This window comes from Piliocolobus tephrosceles, chromosome 7 (assembly GCF_002776525.5).
Source record: "Piliocolobus tephrosceles isolate RC106 chromosome 7, ASM277652v3, whole genome shotgun sequence".
Classification (NCBI taxonomy): Eukaryota; Metazoa; Chordata; class Mammalia; order Primates; family Cercopithecidae; genus Piliocolobus; species Piliocolobus tephrosceles.
Genome location: NC_045440.1, coordinates 101,948,933 through 101,966,965, shown reverse-complemented (window position 1 = coordinate 101,966,965; position 18,033 = coordinate 101,948,933). Strand labels below are relative to the sequence as shown.

General features: G+C 43.5%; 1 protein-coding gene across 1 annotated transcript in view; it reads right to left on the bottom strand.

Moving 5' to 3' along the window:
- The window catches only part of LOC111520902 (vacuolar protein sorting-associated protein 13B), an 883,038-nt gene that overhangs the window by 16,866 nt on the left and 848,139 nt on the right, over positions 1-18,033 (bottom strand). Inside the window, exons 55-57 of the mRNA XM_026454936.2 lie at positions 11,413-11,531; positions 6,549-7,354; positions 1,339-1,515 (exon numbers count right to left, since the gene is read on the bottom strand). Of these exons, the coding sequence (XP_026310721.1) occupies positions 1,339-1,515; positions 6,549-7,354; positions 11,413-11,531 (1,102 nt within the window). The remainder of the gene's footprint in view (positions 1-1,338; positions 1,516-6,548; positions 7,355-11,412; positions 11,532-18,033) is intronic.

Genomic DNA, 18,033 nt, shown 5'->3' with positions numbered 1-18,033 from the left:
TCTGGTTTTCCTAAGAAAGGCTGTTTTAGCATTTGGTCACAACAGCCACAATTCCTCTAGCAGGTCTGCACACATCTCAGTGAGCAAAACTGAGCAACTTTCATGTACAGATCCGGACACTAACAAACTAGCTCATCTGTTATTGCAGGTCCAGTTTCAGGAAGAAATGCTCAATGTCATTTTTGCAGCTGCATCTTTACCAGTAATCTGAAAAAGAAAAATATCTGCCTGCGTGCACACACATAGGGATGCCAACAAACCAAACAGATTTTGCTAAGAGAAGAAGAGAACAAGTGTAAAAAACATTCAGTGAGTCAGTAGGCTGAAAATACCGCTGAGGTTCAATTTAGCAGGTGTTGGTTGTCTTATTTTAACATAAAAACAACAGAACCACAGAGATTCCAGTGTCAAGAATGAGCAGTCTGCCAGTGACTCCTGGGGTGGATTTCTGCAGCTCAGCCCCCAGGCCTCCCAGATGATTTGAGGTCTGGGGGAGTGTCCTTTTCATTGTCCGTGGAATTTGTTTTTATGACTCTGGTTGTTCTCTTGCCAGCCCTCCCACCCATAGTCCCTCACCCCCTCTATGGATCACGGATTCTCCTATTTCAAGATCAAGTCTTTTGTGCCTTTCAGAGACTTCCACAACCTGTCCTATGGCCTATGGTCAGATGCCTTTTACGGGAAGAAGCCCTTTGCCCTGTTTTTCCTTGCCTCCCACTGAGAAGAAAAGGGGACTCAGATGGCCCTTGTTAGTTCCCCAAGTCTCTGCCAAGCTGACCAAAATAACATCAAGCAAATAAACACACAGATAAAACTAAAACACTGTCCTTGTGGGAAGCACTTTGGCCTCCATGCCCGATGACCTGTCTGGGCCGCAAGATGGCACTGTTTACGTGGCGTGCTAGAGAAAAGTTGGCTGTTACCCCGAAATCTGCTTCCATGTCAGAATGCATCCATATCCTTCAGAAAGTTATGACAACTGTATCTACATTTAAAAAAATATGGAGGCAACACAGTGTAGGGTTTCTGATGTTTAGCAGAAATCCTGAACACCTTTAATATTTCTGTGTTTATCACATGGAATAACAGTTGAGCCAATCCTTGTTTTCCCAATGGGAGGCTTAAAATTCTGAAGTTTCTGAAACATTTTCACACACCACAGGCAAGTACTGATCTGTTCAAAACATAAGACATTATATATGAGCTTTGTTATAAATCCAAACTCTCACTGCAAGCTAACAGGCCAAAGCTAGAGGCAGTCTGAATGCACATTCTTAAAAACAAACAAACAAACAGGGAAGGAGTAAAGGCATTACTGCAAGGAACGGAAACCGCTACCTTTGGAGATGTGCTTTACAAACGATGTGGTCCCTCTGGAGACGCCACTCACGAAGGCTCCGGGGCCCCGGGTCAGCCCCTCGTACGGAAGCCTGAAGAAGTCGGCGACGCCGTTCCCGATGCTTCTCACCAGGCTTGCAGGGCTGCCAAGAATCTCCAGAGACCCAACTACCCAGCCTGCAATGGACCAGAGGGAAGGGGTGATTGAAACCACAAATGCAGAACTTTCAACATTTGTGAAACAGTGACCCATTTCCCCTGCAATTCATTTTTTCACACTAGAATTGGGAAAGTAATCCATTTCTTTGGAAGAAAATAAGGGAAATAAGTCATTCCCTGTGAATTCATAAATGGCAAGCTTTCATACTTTATAAATCAAAGTGATCCCCTGATGGCCCCACAAATGGCTTTAATATAACTGCCTTGCCCGAGCCTCCCATATTCCTGCTAACAGGGCTCCATGTGCTGGGGACGCACTCTGCCACCACCTGAGGAAGGGCTCCTTCTTGGGCTGCAGGTGTTTGCAGGCGGGAGGTTCTCTCTAAAGCCTCCCCGGGACAGAGGAGGCACCAGGATAGGAGGAGATGCCTGGTCGGGGGTGGCCAGATGCTCAATGGTGTGTCGCAAAGGGGATGCAAACTTCTGACAAGAATGGAGGGGTTGTTTTTGATCTTTCCCAATCCTACTGAGTTGAGTGCTTCCCTTTGGAGCAGAGCTAGAGCCAGACAAACGTCTTGGACCCTTCAATCCCAGCTCCGGTTATGTAAACCCTGGCAACAAGGACTGTGCTTTTTTTTTTTGAGATCGAGTCTCACTCTTTCGCCCAGGCTGGAGTGCAGTGGTGTGGTCTCGGCTTACTGCAACCTCTGACTCCTGGGTTCAAGCGATTCTCCTGCCTCAGCCTCCCAAGTAGCTGGGATTACAGGCACATGCCACCACGCCTGGCTTTATTTATTTATTTTTTGTATTTTTAGTAGAGATGGGGATTCACCATGTAGGCCAGGCTGGTCTTGAACTCTGTGACAGGGACATTCTGATGAGGTTAGTGAGAGGGGAGTGTTCACCTGTGCATGTCCCAGGAGGGCAGCTTTGGATCTGCTTTCCTCCTGAAGCTTGGGCTGGCCTGCCACGCAGCCGCTGCTGCTCCATGGGAACGTGGCTGTGTGTGGAGTCCCGCAGGCGCTGCCCTTACCTTGGCTCCCTGGGGTGGGGATTTGGGGATACAGGCCCCCAAAATTGGAGGGGCAAGTGAGGGCCAGGAGAGGAGTCTGAAAAGACAGCTTTCTCTGGGAAGTCACCAACCTTCCCAGCCTGGTGCTCAGAGCCTGGCGGTGGGAAGGCTGTGGGGACAGGACTGGGTAGGAGCCACCCCTCCTTTACCAGCAGGCTCTGAAGAGGAGGGCAGTCCTGTGACAGAGATCCTCAGCTCAGTGATCTGAGGGGATCGGGAAGGTGAGGGTACAACAGCCAAGGTCCCAAAGAATCCCATGCCCAGCCCATGAAGAGAGAGACGTTCTTAAATTTTGAGCCCTCCTCCCTTCTCTGGAACGTTCGGGTAACACTAGGGCTTAGGGCAAAGGAGGGAATAATTTCTGGAAGATAAAGATTACAAATGAGAGGCCCTATGGATGCCAGGGATTCAACACATTTAATTCTCACAGTAACTGCAAGAAAAGTATTCTCTCCCTTCAAATCAGTGCAGGTTAGCTGGTGACTGAGCTGCTGCCTGGGTCAGGGAATGGACCAGGCACAGGAGGCAGAGGTGAATGCAACATGGTGGTACTGCTTCCATGGCCTCACAGGCAGGAAAAGGGGGAGACTGAGGCTTGGAGACTAAGCCAACTGCTCACAGTCCCCTGGATGATCCACCTGTGGGCTGGGTTTCCAACCCAGGTTTTCCTAATTCCGAAGCCCACCCACCTCTTCCTTCTGTGAGCTCAGGCTGCAAAGAGTAGGCAAGGGAGCTGAGGAGGCTGTGGAATATTCCTCCATGGAGGGCCTTCTCTGGAGGTAAAGAAACAGCAGATTCCCTTTAGCCCTGAATGGCTGTAAGGGTGTACCTAACGGCAGAAGGTTGGTCTAGAAACATCTTAATTCCCCATCTCTCCAACGAGTCCATGTATAGAAGAAAAGAGAGTAGCTATGGCCAAGCAGTGTCCCCCATGACAGGCCTGTTCAGTTTGGTGCCACGGGTGCAGAGAGGGAGTGGGAATCTGCCTCGGCCTCCTCCTCCCGCCAGTGGCAGGTCCTCCCCTGTGGTGGGGTTGGAATCCTTGAAGCCTGAAGCCACTGCCTGATAGAAGGGCTATGTGTAGGCCAGAGCTACATCTCAGTGGCATCTGAGCTGGACAGAAAAGGGCAGACAGATCCAAAGGTACTCCTTTATTGTCCTCCAATAGCAAATCTATCTTTTGCTCGGTCATTTGGAAATTGTGTTGAAGAAGGGAGTCTGCCTGGCTCCTATCAAACTAAACCTTTGGGTTAGAGAGGGGCCTTAGGATAAAGACCACATGCATTTCTTCAGACAGGGTCAGTTACTGATTTCCAATTACTATTTATTTTCATTCTGCCTCTCCTACCCCTACCTTTTTTAGTTGTTTAATTTTTAAATATTTTTTATGTTTTTGGAAATGGAGTCTCGCTCTGTTGCCCAGGTTGGAGTGCAGTGGTGCGATCTTGGCTCACTGCAACCTCCACCACCCAGGTTCAAGCAGTTCACCTGCCTCAGCCTCCTAAGTAGCTGGGACTACAGGTGCACGCCCCCACACCCGGCTAATTTTTTGTATTTTAGTAGAGACGGGGTTTCACCGTGTTGCCCAAGCTGGTCTCGAACTCCTGAGCACAGGCAATTCGCCCACCTCAGCCTCCCAAAGTGCTGGGATTACAGGCATGAGCCACTGAGCCTGGCCTGTTTATTTTTAAAATCTCTTCAAGTTGATACCACAACTTCCCTAGAAATGAGGTAAGGGTGTTTTCCATGACAGGCAGGGGCACTCTGACCCAAGTGAGATGTGGGTGGGCAACTTGCCCACCTGCAGCCAGCTCTCTCCCTTCCCTCGACAAGGATAACCTGGGAGTCTGGAGCCTCCAGCATCTTCCCATTTCCTACTCCTGCAATCACTGCTTTCTTCCAGATGATCTTCAGATTGTCCCTAGATTTTTAGTAACAGACTTTCCAACAGGCTCTGAAAACTTGACCCTCTATGTTAGAATCCCTTATGTTGGTATGCAGTGAGATTGGAATGGCAGCTTAGAGGATTTTTAGGTGAATTATATAAAATTCAAATAGAATGTTCTTGCGAAAGCTCATTAAAAATATAAACCAAAACAAAGAGCTCGTTTTTAGCACACGGGCTGCACGGCCCGTTACTTGGTGCCACAAGTAGAGTTTCCCTGCTGCTTACTGCACTGCTGTGTCGCGCAGAGACTGAATGGGAGCCTTCATCCCTGCCAGGCCTCAGATTGGAGCTCAGTAACCTACGTGCCTGCTTCTTATGTGAAAAAGCAAAAACTACCTGAAGGGAAAGTTTCTGGAATTGTTTATAAATACATCCATCTGTTAAATTTGAAATGTGAACTGCTTATTTTTAAATACGTTTTTAGCAAGAGGGAAATGTTTTCTTCATTGTTGTGCAAGCTGTCAAGACAACAGGTGTGGCAGGACCCTCTCCCTGATCTTGTTGTTATCTTTTATAAAAGAGTCTAGATAACCCTGGTAAGTCTATGAATTTCATTATGGAGAAAATGTAATCTGACCAATATGGCAATAACACAGGTCGTTTACTGCTACAATCTTAATCTGATATGGGAATGCATTCACAAAGTACAGCTTTACAAAGAGGATACAACAAAGGCTCTCTCCTCTTCTCCTCTGTTACTTTCAGAAAGTAAGATTTCCATGTTTTTTATTGGAAAGGGCTGACAAGGCTAACTCTGGATGCTGTTCTTTGCTTGAATTTCTGGGAGCCCAATGATCAAACTAAAACTGCTTTAGAGTGAACTTGGCTCAGGAACACACACTGTGATGCTGATTACCATAATGTACCCTGAGACCACATGGTTCCCACCACTCAATCTTTATTTTTTGGGACAAGGTCCTGCTCTGTCACCCAGGCTGGAGTGCAGTGATGTGATCATAGCTCACTGTAGCCTCAAAGTCCTGGGCTCGAGCAATCTTCCCACCTCAGCCTCCATAGTAGCTGGGACTACAGGTGTACGACACCACACCTGGGTAATTTTTTAACTTTAATTTTTGGTAGAGACGAGGTTTCACCAGTTGGCCAAGCTGGTCTTGAACTCCCGTGCTCAAGTGATCCTCCCACCTCAGCCTCCCAAAGTGCTGGGATTACAGGTATGAGCCACTGTGCCCGCTACCCACCAGTCTCTAGGACACAGGAGTCCCTCTACAAAATTTTGTATGCATGTTCAAGCCAGCCCCTGCAGACTTTTCCAGCCAGACTGAAGGAATCCTTACCTTTCCCACTGAGTCCCTGAGAAACAGCAGCCCTCAGCAAGAGGCCACTTGCCTGGCCCCAGAGAGTGGAAGGGCCATTCCTTCTCTTTGAGCTCAGGTCTATGGAGAGGCTGACACACTCACAGCCTTCCCTTTGCCAGCTGTCTAGACAGGCAGTACAGCACTGGATAGAGAGAGGGCTCAATGTGCATCTTACGAGCACACAAATCCTCTGAATTTCTCACCTACTGCTATTCATGAATAGCAATGAAGAAAACTAATAAACAAGAACTGGACTTCTTTTAGGCCCAGGGACTGAAGACCCGGGCTAGTTTTCCTGGTTGCTCTAGGCTGCTAAGAAAGGGCTCTGTGCCTGCAAGGTGCTAAAGAAAAGTGTTTGCTAAACTGAACTAAAATTCTAACTTACAGAACAGCTACTACTGCTTGAATGTTAATTAAGTGGCAAGCAAAATGCTGGATACCTCACATACTTTCGTCTGATCCTCTCAGAAATCTTCAAAGCCATTTTATCGATGAGGAAATGGAGACTCAGGAAGAAGGTTCAATAACTTGCCCAAAGTCTTACAGCTAACAGTGGCAGGCTCTAGATTTAGATCCAGTTGTGTGTGACTGTAAAGCTCAGGTGTGTTACCTCTCGCCAACTGCTTCTTTAGGTCTTGAAATGAGGTGCTACCCCCAAGCGTGTCATTTCTGCCCAGGCTCTAGCTCATCACAGACCCTCAGCTTGTGTTCTTACCTGCTCTGAAAAGGGCCCCGGCGGCATAGTGCATTGCCAGGGCGTGCACAAGCTGCCTCGCAGTGGTGAAGATGGGTCCTCTTTCAAACACCGAGAAGGAGAGAGGAGTGTGGTCTGAGGCTATGTACAGCTTGAGGGAAGCGTGGATGCTGACGAGCAAATTCACTGGCTGGATCACCAGTTTCCGTAACTTCACAGGATTCACCAAGGCCCTGGCGTGCTGTGTGACCTGCACGGGCAACATCTGTTTACCCCCAGAGAGGTGCGTGGAGTGACCAGCCAACCTGCTGTTAGGAAGGTAAGTGTCAAACAAAGTCTTGATGTAGTATACAAATGTGTCTTCCACATACAACCGAGCAGGTTTTAATTCAAAGCTGAACTCGTTAATATCACAGAGGATACTCTTGCCTTCATTTAAGGTGATGCAAAGTTTGATAAAACAGTTTTCCTTGTATTCTTCCAGCTCTTTGTTAGATATGAGGAGACTCTGCATTTTAGAACACTGAATGGGTTCTGCTTTTTCTCCCTGGCAGACTAAGACAGCAAAGTGGAAATTGGACTTGTTATAAAGCTGGTTGTCTAGCTGCAGGTCCCCACAGCAGATCTCCACACAGTAAAGTTCAAACAACGCAGCCGCAGGCTCTTCCCCAGGGAGGGGACCAGCTCCCGGGGCCATGCAGAGAAAAACATTGTCCAGTGTGAGTCTCAGAAGCTCAGGTGATGCTTTGTGGTGGGTGAGGTCATCAAACACTGCCAGACTCAACTGAGTGATAAACATTTTGAATGTAACAATCTTCTCCTGGGCTCTAGAGGAGAAAGGGACAAGAACATTAGTCTCCCCCACTCACCTTTTCTTTCTCTCTGCTTTCTTTCTTAATGACAGTACCCTATTAAATACCTCCTGATGGGATATCAGACTCTCATAAGAAACAAATAAGAACTCAACTTTCAGGACATTGTGTCTGGACGGAGCCTGTCACACTCCAACAGTATTGGGAAATGTTCCCAATGGGACTATTATAAGCTCTTGTCATGTTTCTGTATGTTTCCCTTATCAACACCAGATTTTTACTCCAAAATCCCTCTGGTCTTTGTGTATTAATTCTCTATCATGATGATCACAAGACAGAAAGAGAGAATAAAGTAACTGAGACTCCCTAAATTGAAAAGGTCATGTGAGCAGAAGAAAAGTTACCAGGAATTCCTGCCACAACTGCCCACCAACCATACCTGAGTCCATGCTCAGGTCTTCTCCATCTCCATTTCTGGGGTGGAACCACCCTTGCTTCTGTCTCAGGTGAACCCCTCCAAAGTGCACTAAATCACTCTGCTCTCACCTACTCAAAGACATCCCTCCAGCAACTCACACCCCTTTCCTCCATCATCTTTTTCTTCATTACTAGCAGCTTGTAAACATGCTGTCATCTCTCAGCTCAAAAAATCCCTCATGACTCCACTCTCCCTTAGCTACCACTCATTTTTCTGATCCTCTCTATATAGAAACTCTGAAGTGTGTTCTATACACATTGTCTCCAACTCCTCTCCTTCCCTGCTCTCTAAGGCTTGCTCCAAGCAGCCTTTTGTGCCCCCATCCCCAGCCTAATAAAACAACTCCTGTCAAGGTCATCAGTGACTTCCATTTGGCTAAATCAAATGATGGACTTTCAGGTTTTTGCTTACTTGACATACTAACAAGCTGACAACTCCCTCCTCCTGGAAATACTTTCTTTCCTCTCTTCTCTCAGCTCTTCTACCTCTCTGACCACTCGTCCTCAGTTACCTATGGAGATCTTCCTGCTCTCCCTGACCTCTTAAAGTGCCTAAGGCTCAGCCCTTGGTCCTCTTCTCACCCCCATCTTCACTGACTTCCTTGGGGATCTCATCCAGTCTCATGACCTAAAATACCATCTATATGTTGATGACTTCCAAAGTATACACTTAGCTTGGAGCTCCCCGCTGAACTCCAATCTTGTGTATCTAACTACCTATCCACACGGTCATTTAGATGTCTAAATGACATCTCAGCTTATCATGTCTATAACCAATCTCTTGATCTTTCCTCCTGAACTTGGAGATAGTCTCTCTCATCTTAGTTAATGGCAACCATATCCTACCAGTTGCTCAGACCAAAAATTTGGGTGTCATCCTTGATGCCTCTATTTTTAGCCATTCAATGTATTAGGAAAATCTCATTGACTTTTCCTTAGAAGTAGATCCAGAATCTGACTGTTTCTGACAGTTCCACTGACACCACTGTAGTCTAAGCCATCAGTGTCTCTAATATGAGCAACCGTAATCATCTCCTAACTAGTCTCCCTGCTTGCCTGTGCCCTTGTTTCTCTATAGTTTACTTTAACAAAGCGGCCAATGATCTTCTAGAAATTTAAGTCACAGTGTGTCACTTCTATGTTCAAAATGCTCCAATGAGTTCCTCATTTCGCTTATAATTAAAGCTAAGCCCTTCAATGGCCCATGAGGTCTCCGTCCTTCTAGCTCTTACCTCCTGGACCTTATGCACTGCTACTTCCACTTCCACCCCCTCCACTGGGCCCATGACAGCCTCTTCCCTGTTCCTCCTCAATGCCAGGCACGTTGTTGGAGGCTTTTGAACTGGCTGTGCCCTCTGCCTGGGAAGCTCTTCCTTCAGATAGTCATATTACTAACCCCTTACTGCTTTCTAGTCTCCGCCTAAATACCAGCTTCTCAATGCAGCTTACCAACACCAATTTGTTTAAAACTACATTCTCCCAATCCCCTGGCCCCGGCACTCCCAGCACCTCTTACTGAGCTCTGTTTTCATCCCTGTAGAATGCTGACCTTCTACTGCACCATAACATTTCCTTTCTTTTTATGTTTACTCTCTACACCCCCTGCCACCCTGCCCAATTCCATGCCTATGAGGAGAAAGTGATCCTCTCCAGGGCAAGGATTGGGCCTTTTTATTTATGGATGTATCCTCATCCTGTGGTAGGCATCCAGTAAGCCCTTGAAAAACATTTGTTGAATGAATTAAGGAAGTTCCAAGAAATACCTGTACTTTTCTCATGAAAGGTTGCTTCTATTGTCATTAACATTTATGCCCTAAATAAAATGTTTCTGAAAGTGTTGAATAAACCTGAAATTTTGTACTATACTAGTTAAAAGTTCATCTCCAATTTTATTATGCTATTAATTTTTTATGAACACTTTTGGGCAAAGAAAACATCCTATCCAACATTGTTTGAAATATTATAAATTCAAATTAGCAGAATCCAAATTAATGAGTTCTTAACCATATATGAGAAGCAATAAACTTTTTATCCATCCCCCCGAGATGGAGTTTCGCTCTTGTCGCCCAGGCCGGAGTACAGTGGCGTGATCTTGGCTCACTGCAACCTCCGCCTCCCGGGTTCAAGTGATTCTCCTGCCTCAGCCTCTTGAATAGCTGGGATTACAGGCACCTACCACCAAGGCTGGCTAATTTTTGTACTTTTAGTACAGACAGGGTTTCACCATGTTGGCCATCTCATGGTGGTCTCAAACTCCTGACCTCAGGTGATCTGCCCACCTCGGCCTCCCAAAGTGCTGGGATTACAGGTGTGAGCCACCACACCCGGTTGCAATGAACTTTTTAAAAGAAATATTTAAACAAATGTATGGAAGTTGGTGGTATTTATATTTTAATATTAAATTATTTTTTCTGATCATAAAATAAATGCTATAAGAAATCAAAATACAGAAATCAAATAATAATTAAATATTAAATAATTCATTAACCCCATATCTGTTACCAATTTTGATTGTTTTCTTTTCAGTCTTATTTCTAGGAATGTTTTCTGTGTGAGTATGTATACATATGTACTTATGTGTGTATGTATGTATAGATAACACGTAACTAGGATCATATATATGCAATATTATATTCTACTTGTTTTATTTTAGATTATATAACATGCATTTTCTATTCCATTCAAATTCTTTGAGATCTACTTTTTGCAGTTGTAACATTTATAGTACAATTATAGTACATCTATTTCCCTATGGATGGGCATTTTTACTTTGAATATTTTGCCATTGTAACTGTGTGATATCTCTCACTGTGTACATCTCTCTGTGTATATCTTTGCCCACGTCTCTACTTCCTTAACTCTTAAACTCTTAACACACTTAAAAGTGGAATTTCTAAGCCAAAAGAATTTTAAAGCTCTTAACATGTTATTACTAAAGTGCTTTCCAGGAAATAGTACCAATTTACACTTTCACCAGGACTGGATATGATACGACATCATTGTTAATTTGATAAATTAGCATTTCTTTGATTACTTATATTTCTTCTTCTTAGAATTTTCTGTTTATGCCTATTGCCTCTATTTTTGTTTCTGTAAGGCTATCTTTATTCCTATTGAATTATGTGAATTCTTTTAAATTAAGGATATTAACTCTTTGTCTATTTCAAGTTTTTAAAACCTGATGGCAACATTCAGGTCAAAGAGGGGGGTGGAAAATATGACTCTAAGAGGCGTATTTATATTTGATATAGCTCTAATTGCTAAGTTTTATTATTAATTACTACACTGTCATGCAGATACAGAGGTATTAATGTGCATTTCATGCTAATAATAGTGGTATGATTCCAAGATGCATAGTTTGTAAATCAGTTTGTTAAACCTACCACAGAAGGAGTGGAAGTGGTATCTAGGAAAGATGGTTTATTGCTACCTATTGAAGGTATGATTTATTGCTAATAACCATATTTTTTATGGATTATGCGATAATTAACAAAAAGCTTTAATACATATGTAGAGATGACAAAGATAATAGTAAGTTTACAACTTTATAACAGGAACACTTACTATGTTGTTACTGGGAAAATAATTAAACCTACCTATTGCTGTTAGTTAAAATAGGTCCTGCTTTTCCTTCCGGGGCCACAGTGATGAAGACTGTGCCACACTGATGTACAGTGTCCACATACACATAGCCAAAGCCAGTCAGGAACACAACCTGCAGAAAGAATATTCAAAATCTGATTAAAAAGAAATAAGAAACACTACTGAAGTGGCTTGACTTCAGATGTCTCCAGTTCTGATTCAATACCACAAACAATTCCTGGTTATATTTCTTTATATCCATGTGTATGGGCTATTCAGTTGACTTGAAATGAAAAAAAAAAACCCAAAAGATCAAAACCAGATTTTTCAATCTTCGGCTGTAAGGTTCATAGAAAAAAATGATGGATGATGGGGCATGAGTGTCTTCATTCTCTGCTGCTTTGGAATTGGCAGATAACTCTGTGTGGGCTGGAGTCCAGACATGGGGCCCGCTATATGTGTGCATATGAATCGCTGTGGAAAAAAACCCTAAAACTCGGGACTTGAAGTGCAATGTGCAAACAACTTTCAGGCTCTTGGGTGTTAACTTACTACTATGGGGATGTCCTTCTGGACTAGGGACACAAAAACATACCTCAAAACTCACCTAAAAACATATCACAATCCCTCCAGGGTCTTTTGCATAACTTGTAACAAGAATGGTAGATATAAGTTAATTTGTTCAGAATAAAAAATTAATTTTTCTAACGTGGAAAGATGGACTAAGACCTAGAAAAAAGCTCTACCTCAGGATCCAGAACATTCGCTCTGCCAGACAGCAGAACAAATACCCTTTCAGTATCAAATAGCGAGTTGCTTAAATGGGTAAATATTTGAAAACAGAACAAGGCTATTTAAAAAACAACTCCAAGAACATCATGTTCACAGCCAGGATTACCTGAGGGTAGGGGCAAAAAACTCCTTATGCTTGGGAAGGCTGGTTCTGATGATTTGCAGTATCAATTCAGTCCAAGTCTGGGCTCTTTGTTATTATTAGGGCAGCAAATAAAAGCAGACAGACTGAAAATTCCTGGATGACGGAACAAAGGTAGGCTCTTGCTTGACCAACAATGAATATATTCTAATTTTGATCACATGAAGAAGCACCAGAGTGTACACAGAACCACAGGAGAAAGCCACAGAGTCACATTTGGAAGCAACTTCAAGGTCGCTGGCCTTCTTTCTCATGCAATGGCTTTCTCATGGACTTCAGAAATTCAGAATTTCTGACCATCTTCAGCGTGTAGGTTACCTGGATGTCACCTCTGCCTTCTGCCTCTGTTCCTTGCTGCAGCCCAGCCCCTCCAGCTCTGCCTGGTTCTTCCACTGCTGTCTTCTTTTTCATTCTACAGCCTCTGCTTCAGCTGAAGCCCTTGTCTGCCACTCACTACTCACTATGCCTAGAATATACTTTTCCCCATACAAGTCCTTTCAAAAGCCTGTATGTCTTTGTGCATACAGCTTAAAGGATAGCTTATTCCATAAAGCCATCTTTAATTTTTCTATTCCCTTCTGGATTGACACCTACTTCTACATTCTAAAACAATTTTAACCATATTTCTATTTGACCAAAAATATCATTGTCTGTACTACAGCTACTTGTTTATGTGCCTGACCCCATTATTAGATTGTAAACCTCTTGACAGCAGAAATGGAGTCCATTTTTTCTATCTGTATTCTCTATGAACACGTTTCCCAAATGGACTGTTTTGCAAAAATATCTTTTTCAAAAGACTTGTATTCCGAATTTGCCCTATTTGTTCCAAGGTAAAAATTAAACTTACAATAAAAGTTTGAGACTAAAACATAATTAATGGCTTAAAAATGGCTCGGCTCATGAAACTAAAACAAAAGAGATATTCTTTAAGAAATATTCCTATTTATAAACCCCATCCCTTGGTATGATACATAAGGTAAATCAATTGCTTTTCTTTACTAGGTTGAATGATATGAAATTATCCACTCAGTAGAAACCTTTTTAAGTCCCGTGCTCCCATCTCATATTCCTTTTCCTAAGTCACCAAACACAACTTCAGGACCCCTTAGAGGAGAGAGGGAGGGGATGCGAATAGAGAAATATTTACTGTTCTGCTCTGTCTCGAAATGATCTTCAGGCATTATGAAATGAGGATACTTACACTTTCTAGAATAATAAACCTAAGGTAAGGTGATGGTTTCTGTTAAACACCCCAAGGGCCTTCTGAAGGCAAGCAAATTAACCTGAACTTTCACGTTACTTCTGGCCAAAAACCTAGACTCTCGAGGGAAATTTTTGCTTGTTGTCCCTTTCACTCACTGCTATGAGTGGAAGAGACACAGACTTTAGTCTATCCTTGTCTTTTCACATTTAGAGAAACAACTCACACCTTGTAGCCTTTTGTATAATGGCAGCTCTAGGGGTTCGAGAGTTAGGTACCTGAGTGATACAGGAATTAGGCATCTATATCCAGGTTCCCCACAATCCAAAGTAAATCCTTATCTTGGTCTAATGGTTTGAACAATCAATTACTTGACAAGCACTTAAAGAGTGCCTACAAAGAATTAGTCACTGCATCAGGCACAGAGAAGATGCAGTCCTACCCTTGCGTTGCTCACAGCCCAACTGGTGAAAAAGCCAAGTACACAAACAATGAGATGACAGCTAACAATTCCAGAGCAGAGGTGTATAAAATGCTTCTCCCTCTCAGTGTATTCACCATCATGGACTCTGTGTAAGCTCCGTGAGGGCACTGGTTTTGTGTGTTTTCTTCAGTACTTACAACCAGTGCCGGGTACTCAATAAAGATAAGGCTGATGATCTGAACATACATCTTCTCAATGTGGCTTCTGCTGTATTGACTTCCAGTGTCCACCCATGTCTAGCTCTTCTCTCCTTCTGGGAATAGAGCAGGATTATACTCCCCATCACCCCTGCAGTTAGATACGGTCTTGTGACTAGTTTTGGCCAATGGGCTAAAGGCAGAATTGACATGTATTCCTTCTAGAGAATAAATAAAGGCTTTATGTTCCACAGCTCAGTGGTGGGCCAAATCTGGTCCACTGCCTGCTATTGTGAATAAGGCTTTATTGGAACATGCTCATTTACTTACATATCTCTCCATCCTAATGAGAAGATGGGAAAACATAAGGCCTGCAAAACCTAAAATATTTACAATCCAGACCTTAAAAAAATATTTGTTGACTCCTGCTCTAGATAGCTGTGGAAGACTGTTGCACAATGAATTTGTATATCCCAGTATCCATGCCCTTGTGTAGTACATTCCCATACTGACATTGGGCGTGGCTATGTGACTTTCTTCAGCTAACATGACATCAGCAAGTAAGAAGCTTGATACAGCTTGCTTATTGGGGTTTTCCCACTTGCCACCCTGGGCTAGCCTCCATAAGGAGGACAGACAACATGGTGAGACCAACACCCAGACTTCCCAGCTGAACCCATACCTCAGCCAACTCTCCAAGTGAATGCAAATGCATGACTAATCTCAGGCTCATCCTGCAGAAAAGTCACTTGGCCACTTCCTCAGAATCATGAGAAGTTGTTAATCACTCTTCTTTTAAGCCAGTAGGTTTTGGGGTGGTTAGTTACAAGGGGGTAAATACGAGATGATGAACTTTCCATCAACCTGGGTCCCTGAGTGACCATGTAGAACAAAACCCCCTGAAGACACACACTAGGCATTTAGCATGAACAAGAAGTTCTAGGTTTATGATAGGCAGCATAACTGAGCTTATATTACTAATATAGATATTGGTGATAGAAGTAGTGTTCTAACAAAATCCTACAATATGAGACCCTGGCTTAATGGTCAGACAGTAGAAATTGATATTGAACGCTATAAAAATGGGCATATATATTTTGAAGTGGTAAGATATTCAGTAAAACTGTTGCTTGAGATGACTTGGGAGGTAGATCATAAACTTAATAAATCTGTAGCTCTAGAAGATGAGGTCTGAAAACCAAACATCAGTGGTGGCATGTTGGCTGCTGTTGCCTGTGTCTGGAACACTACATTTTGTTTTATGAAGAGATGAGCTCAGGAAAGAATTGGCCAGGTTACAAATAAAAATGGAAGATAATACAGAGATTCCAGAAATTTAGAACCTTGCAAAGTTAGAAATACTTTTAAACCTACTATGTTCTGAATGTGTTCCCCCAAAATTCATATGCTGAAATTCTAGTCCCCCAGTGTGATGATATTAGAAGGCAGGGCCTTTGGAATGCGATTAGTGTCCTTATTAAAGAAGCCTGAGGCCAGGGACAGTGGCTCATGCCTGTAATCTCAGCACTTTGGGAGGCTGAGGCAGGTGGATTGCCTGAGATCAGGAGTTCAGGATCAGCCTGACTAACACATGGTAAAACTTTATCTCTCCTAAAAATACACAAATTAGCTGGGTGTGGTGGCGGGTGCCTGTAATCCCAGTTACTCGGGAGGCTGAGGCAGGAGAATTGCTTGAACCCAGGAGGCGGAGGTTGCAGTGAGCTGAGACCGGGCCATTGCACTCTATCCAGCCTGGGCAACAAGAGTGAAATTCCCTCTCAAAAAAAAAAAAACCTGAGAAACCCCTCATCACTTCCATCATGTGAGGTTACAGTGAAAAGATGGTCATCCATGAACTAGGAAGTGAGTCCTCACCAGATACCGAATCTGCCAGTACCTTGATGTTGGACTTGCTAGACTCCAGAACTGTGACAATACGTTTCTGTTGTTTATAAACTACCAGTCTGAGGTATTTTGATATAGCAGCCTGAACAGACTAAGATAAAGCCTCAAACAGCAAGGTCTAAAATTAGCCTCTGAACACAAAGGCAGATTAACACTTAGCCTTAAGACTGACTATAGGCAACACACTGTTGAAACTTCTTAACTGTTATATTGACTTGGAAAAAAATGCAGATCAAGGGTATAAGTTTCCTGTAGAAGCTCTCTTAAATCTAGAGAGGAAGGAAGCAAGTAAGCAAAGAAATGTGTCTTATGGACCATGGATATGGTTCCTGGCACAGGGAATTTTCTGGAACCAAATAGGTAAGAAGTCTACTAAGTTGAGAAATTACCACTGCCCTATACACTTACGAACCTGGACTAAAAACGACTGTAATTATTTGAGATGCAATACAAACTTCAAGTGGCCAAGGAAGATCTCCCAGAGGGTGGAGCCAGGAACCTGAAGGATAATCATAAGAGCTCCTTCAAGATTAGAAACAGGGCCGGGCGCAGTGGCTCACGCCTGTAATCTCAGCACTTTAGGAGGCTGAGGCGGGTGGATCACAAGGTCAGGAGATCAAGACCATCCTGGCTAACACAGTGAAACCCTGTCTCTACTAAAAAAAACAAAAACATTAGCTGGGCATGGTGGTGGGCGCCTGTAGTCCCAGCTACTCCCCACTTTGGGACCCTGAGGCAGGAGAATGGCGTGAACCCAGGAGGCGGAGCTTGCAGTGAGCCGAGATCATGCCACTGCACTCTAGCCTGGGCAACAGAGCGAGACTCCGTCTCAAAAAAAAAAAAAAAAAAAAAAAAGATTAGAAACAGTACTCAGTGAAAGCTGATTTCTTGCTTCCAGGGTATAGACCCCATAATATGTGCCCAGAAAACATTCAGAATTGCCATAGGCAGGAGACTGCTGTATGTCTGTCATTCTTCCCCCTTCCACAGTGGAGGGGTTATTACTGTTACCCTCTCCTATAAAATGGCAGGGAAATGGGGAACAGGTAAGTCCACAGGTTTCCAGATGAAAGGGTGTCACATCCAGACTGAGCATCGCTCAGAAGTGCTGGACTTCAAGTGTGATGGAGTGACTGCTTCCAACCTTGGGGAGAAGATTTGTTCTGTGTGTGGGGAAAAAAATGATAAATGATTGATGGCCAAGGGGATTTTTTTTTTCCAGCTGTTTGTTACCACAGAATAACCCAGCCAGTCCTGATCAATGTCATCATTTGGTTCTTTTTTATTTCTTCACTTCACTAGTAGGGTGAGGTGGGGTGGTGTGGAAGGCTCTAGGTGACATATACTAAGAGACTCACTGTTTTGCCATTTGAATCTGTGTTAGAGCACTTCAGTAGCAAGATATTATCATATTTATTTTTTGAGATAGGGTCTCACTCTGTTACCCAGGATGGAGTGAAGTGACACGATCATGGCTCACTGCAACCTCCGCCTCCCTGGGCTTGGTTGATCCTCCCACCTCAGCCTCACGAGTAGCTGGGATTACAGGTGTTTGCCACCATGTCTAGCTAAGTTTTGTATTTTTCGTAGCGACAGATTTTTGCCATGTTGCTCATGCTGGTCTCAGACTCCTGGGCTCAAGCAATCTGCCTGTCTTGGTCTCCCAAAGTCCTGGGATTATAGGCATGAGTCTCTGTGCGCAGCCCCATCGTACATATGTTAGGTCTAAGAAAACCATTTGAGGCCTGGATACTGGTTTCTACTTAGTACAATATCTTCTATGACAATTACAAACAAGAAGCATTTTAATATAACTTGTGCTTTTCTATCTATTCAGTTATCTTTATTTGAATGATTGTATGTAACAAATATTTTTTACAATTATAACAATTTTACTAAGTAAATTAATTACAAGGTGACAAAATATTTGTTGCGTTTTTCTTAAAAATAGAGACAGGTTTCACTCTGTCA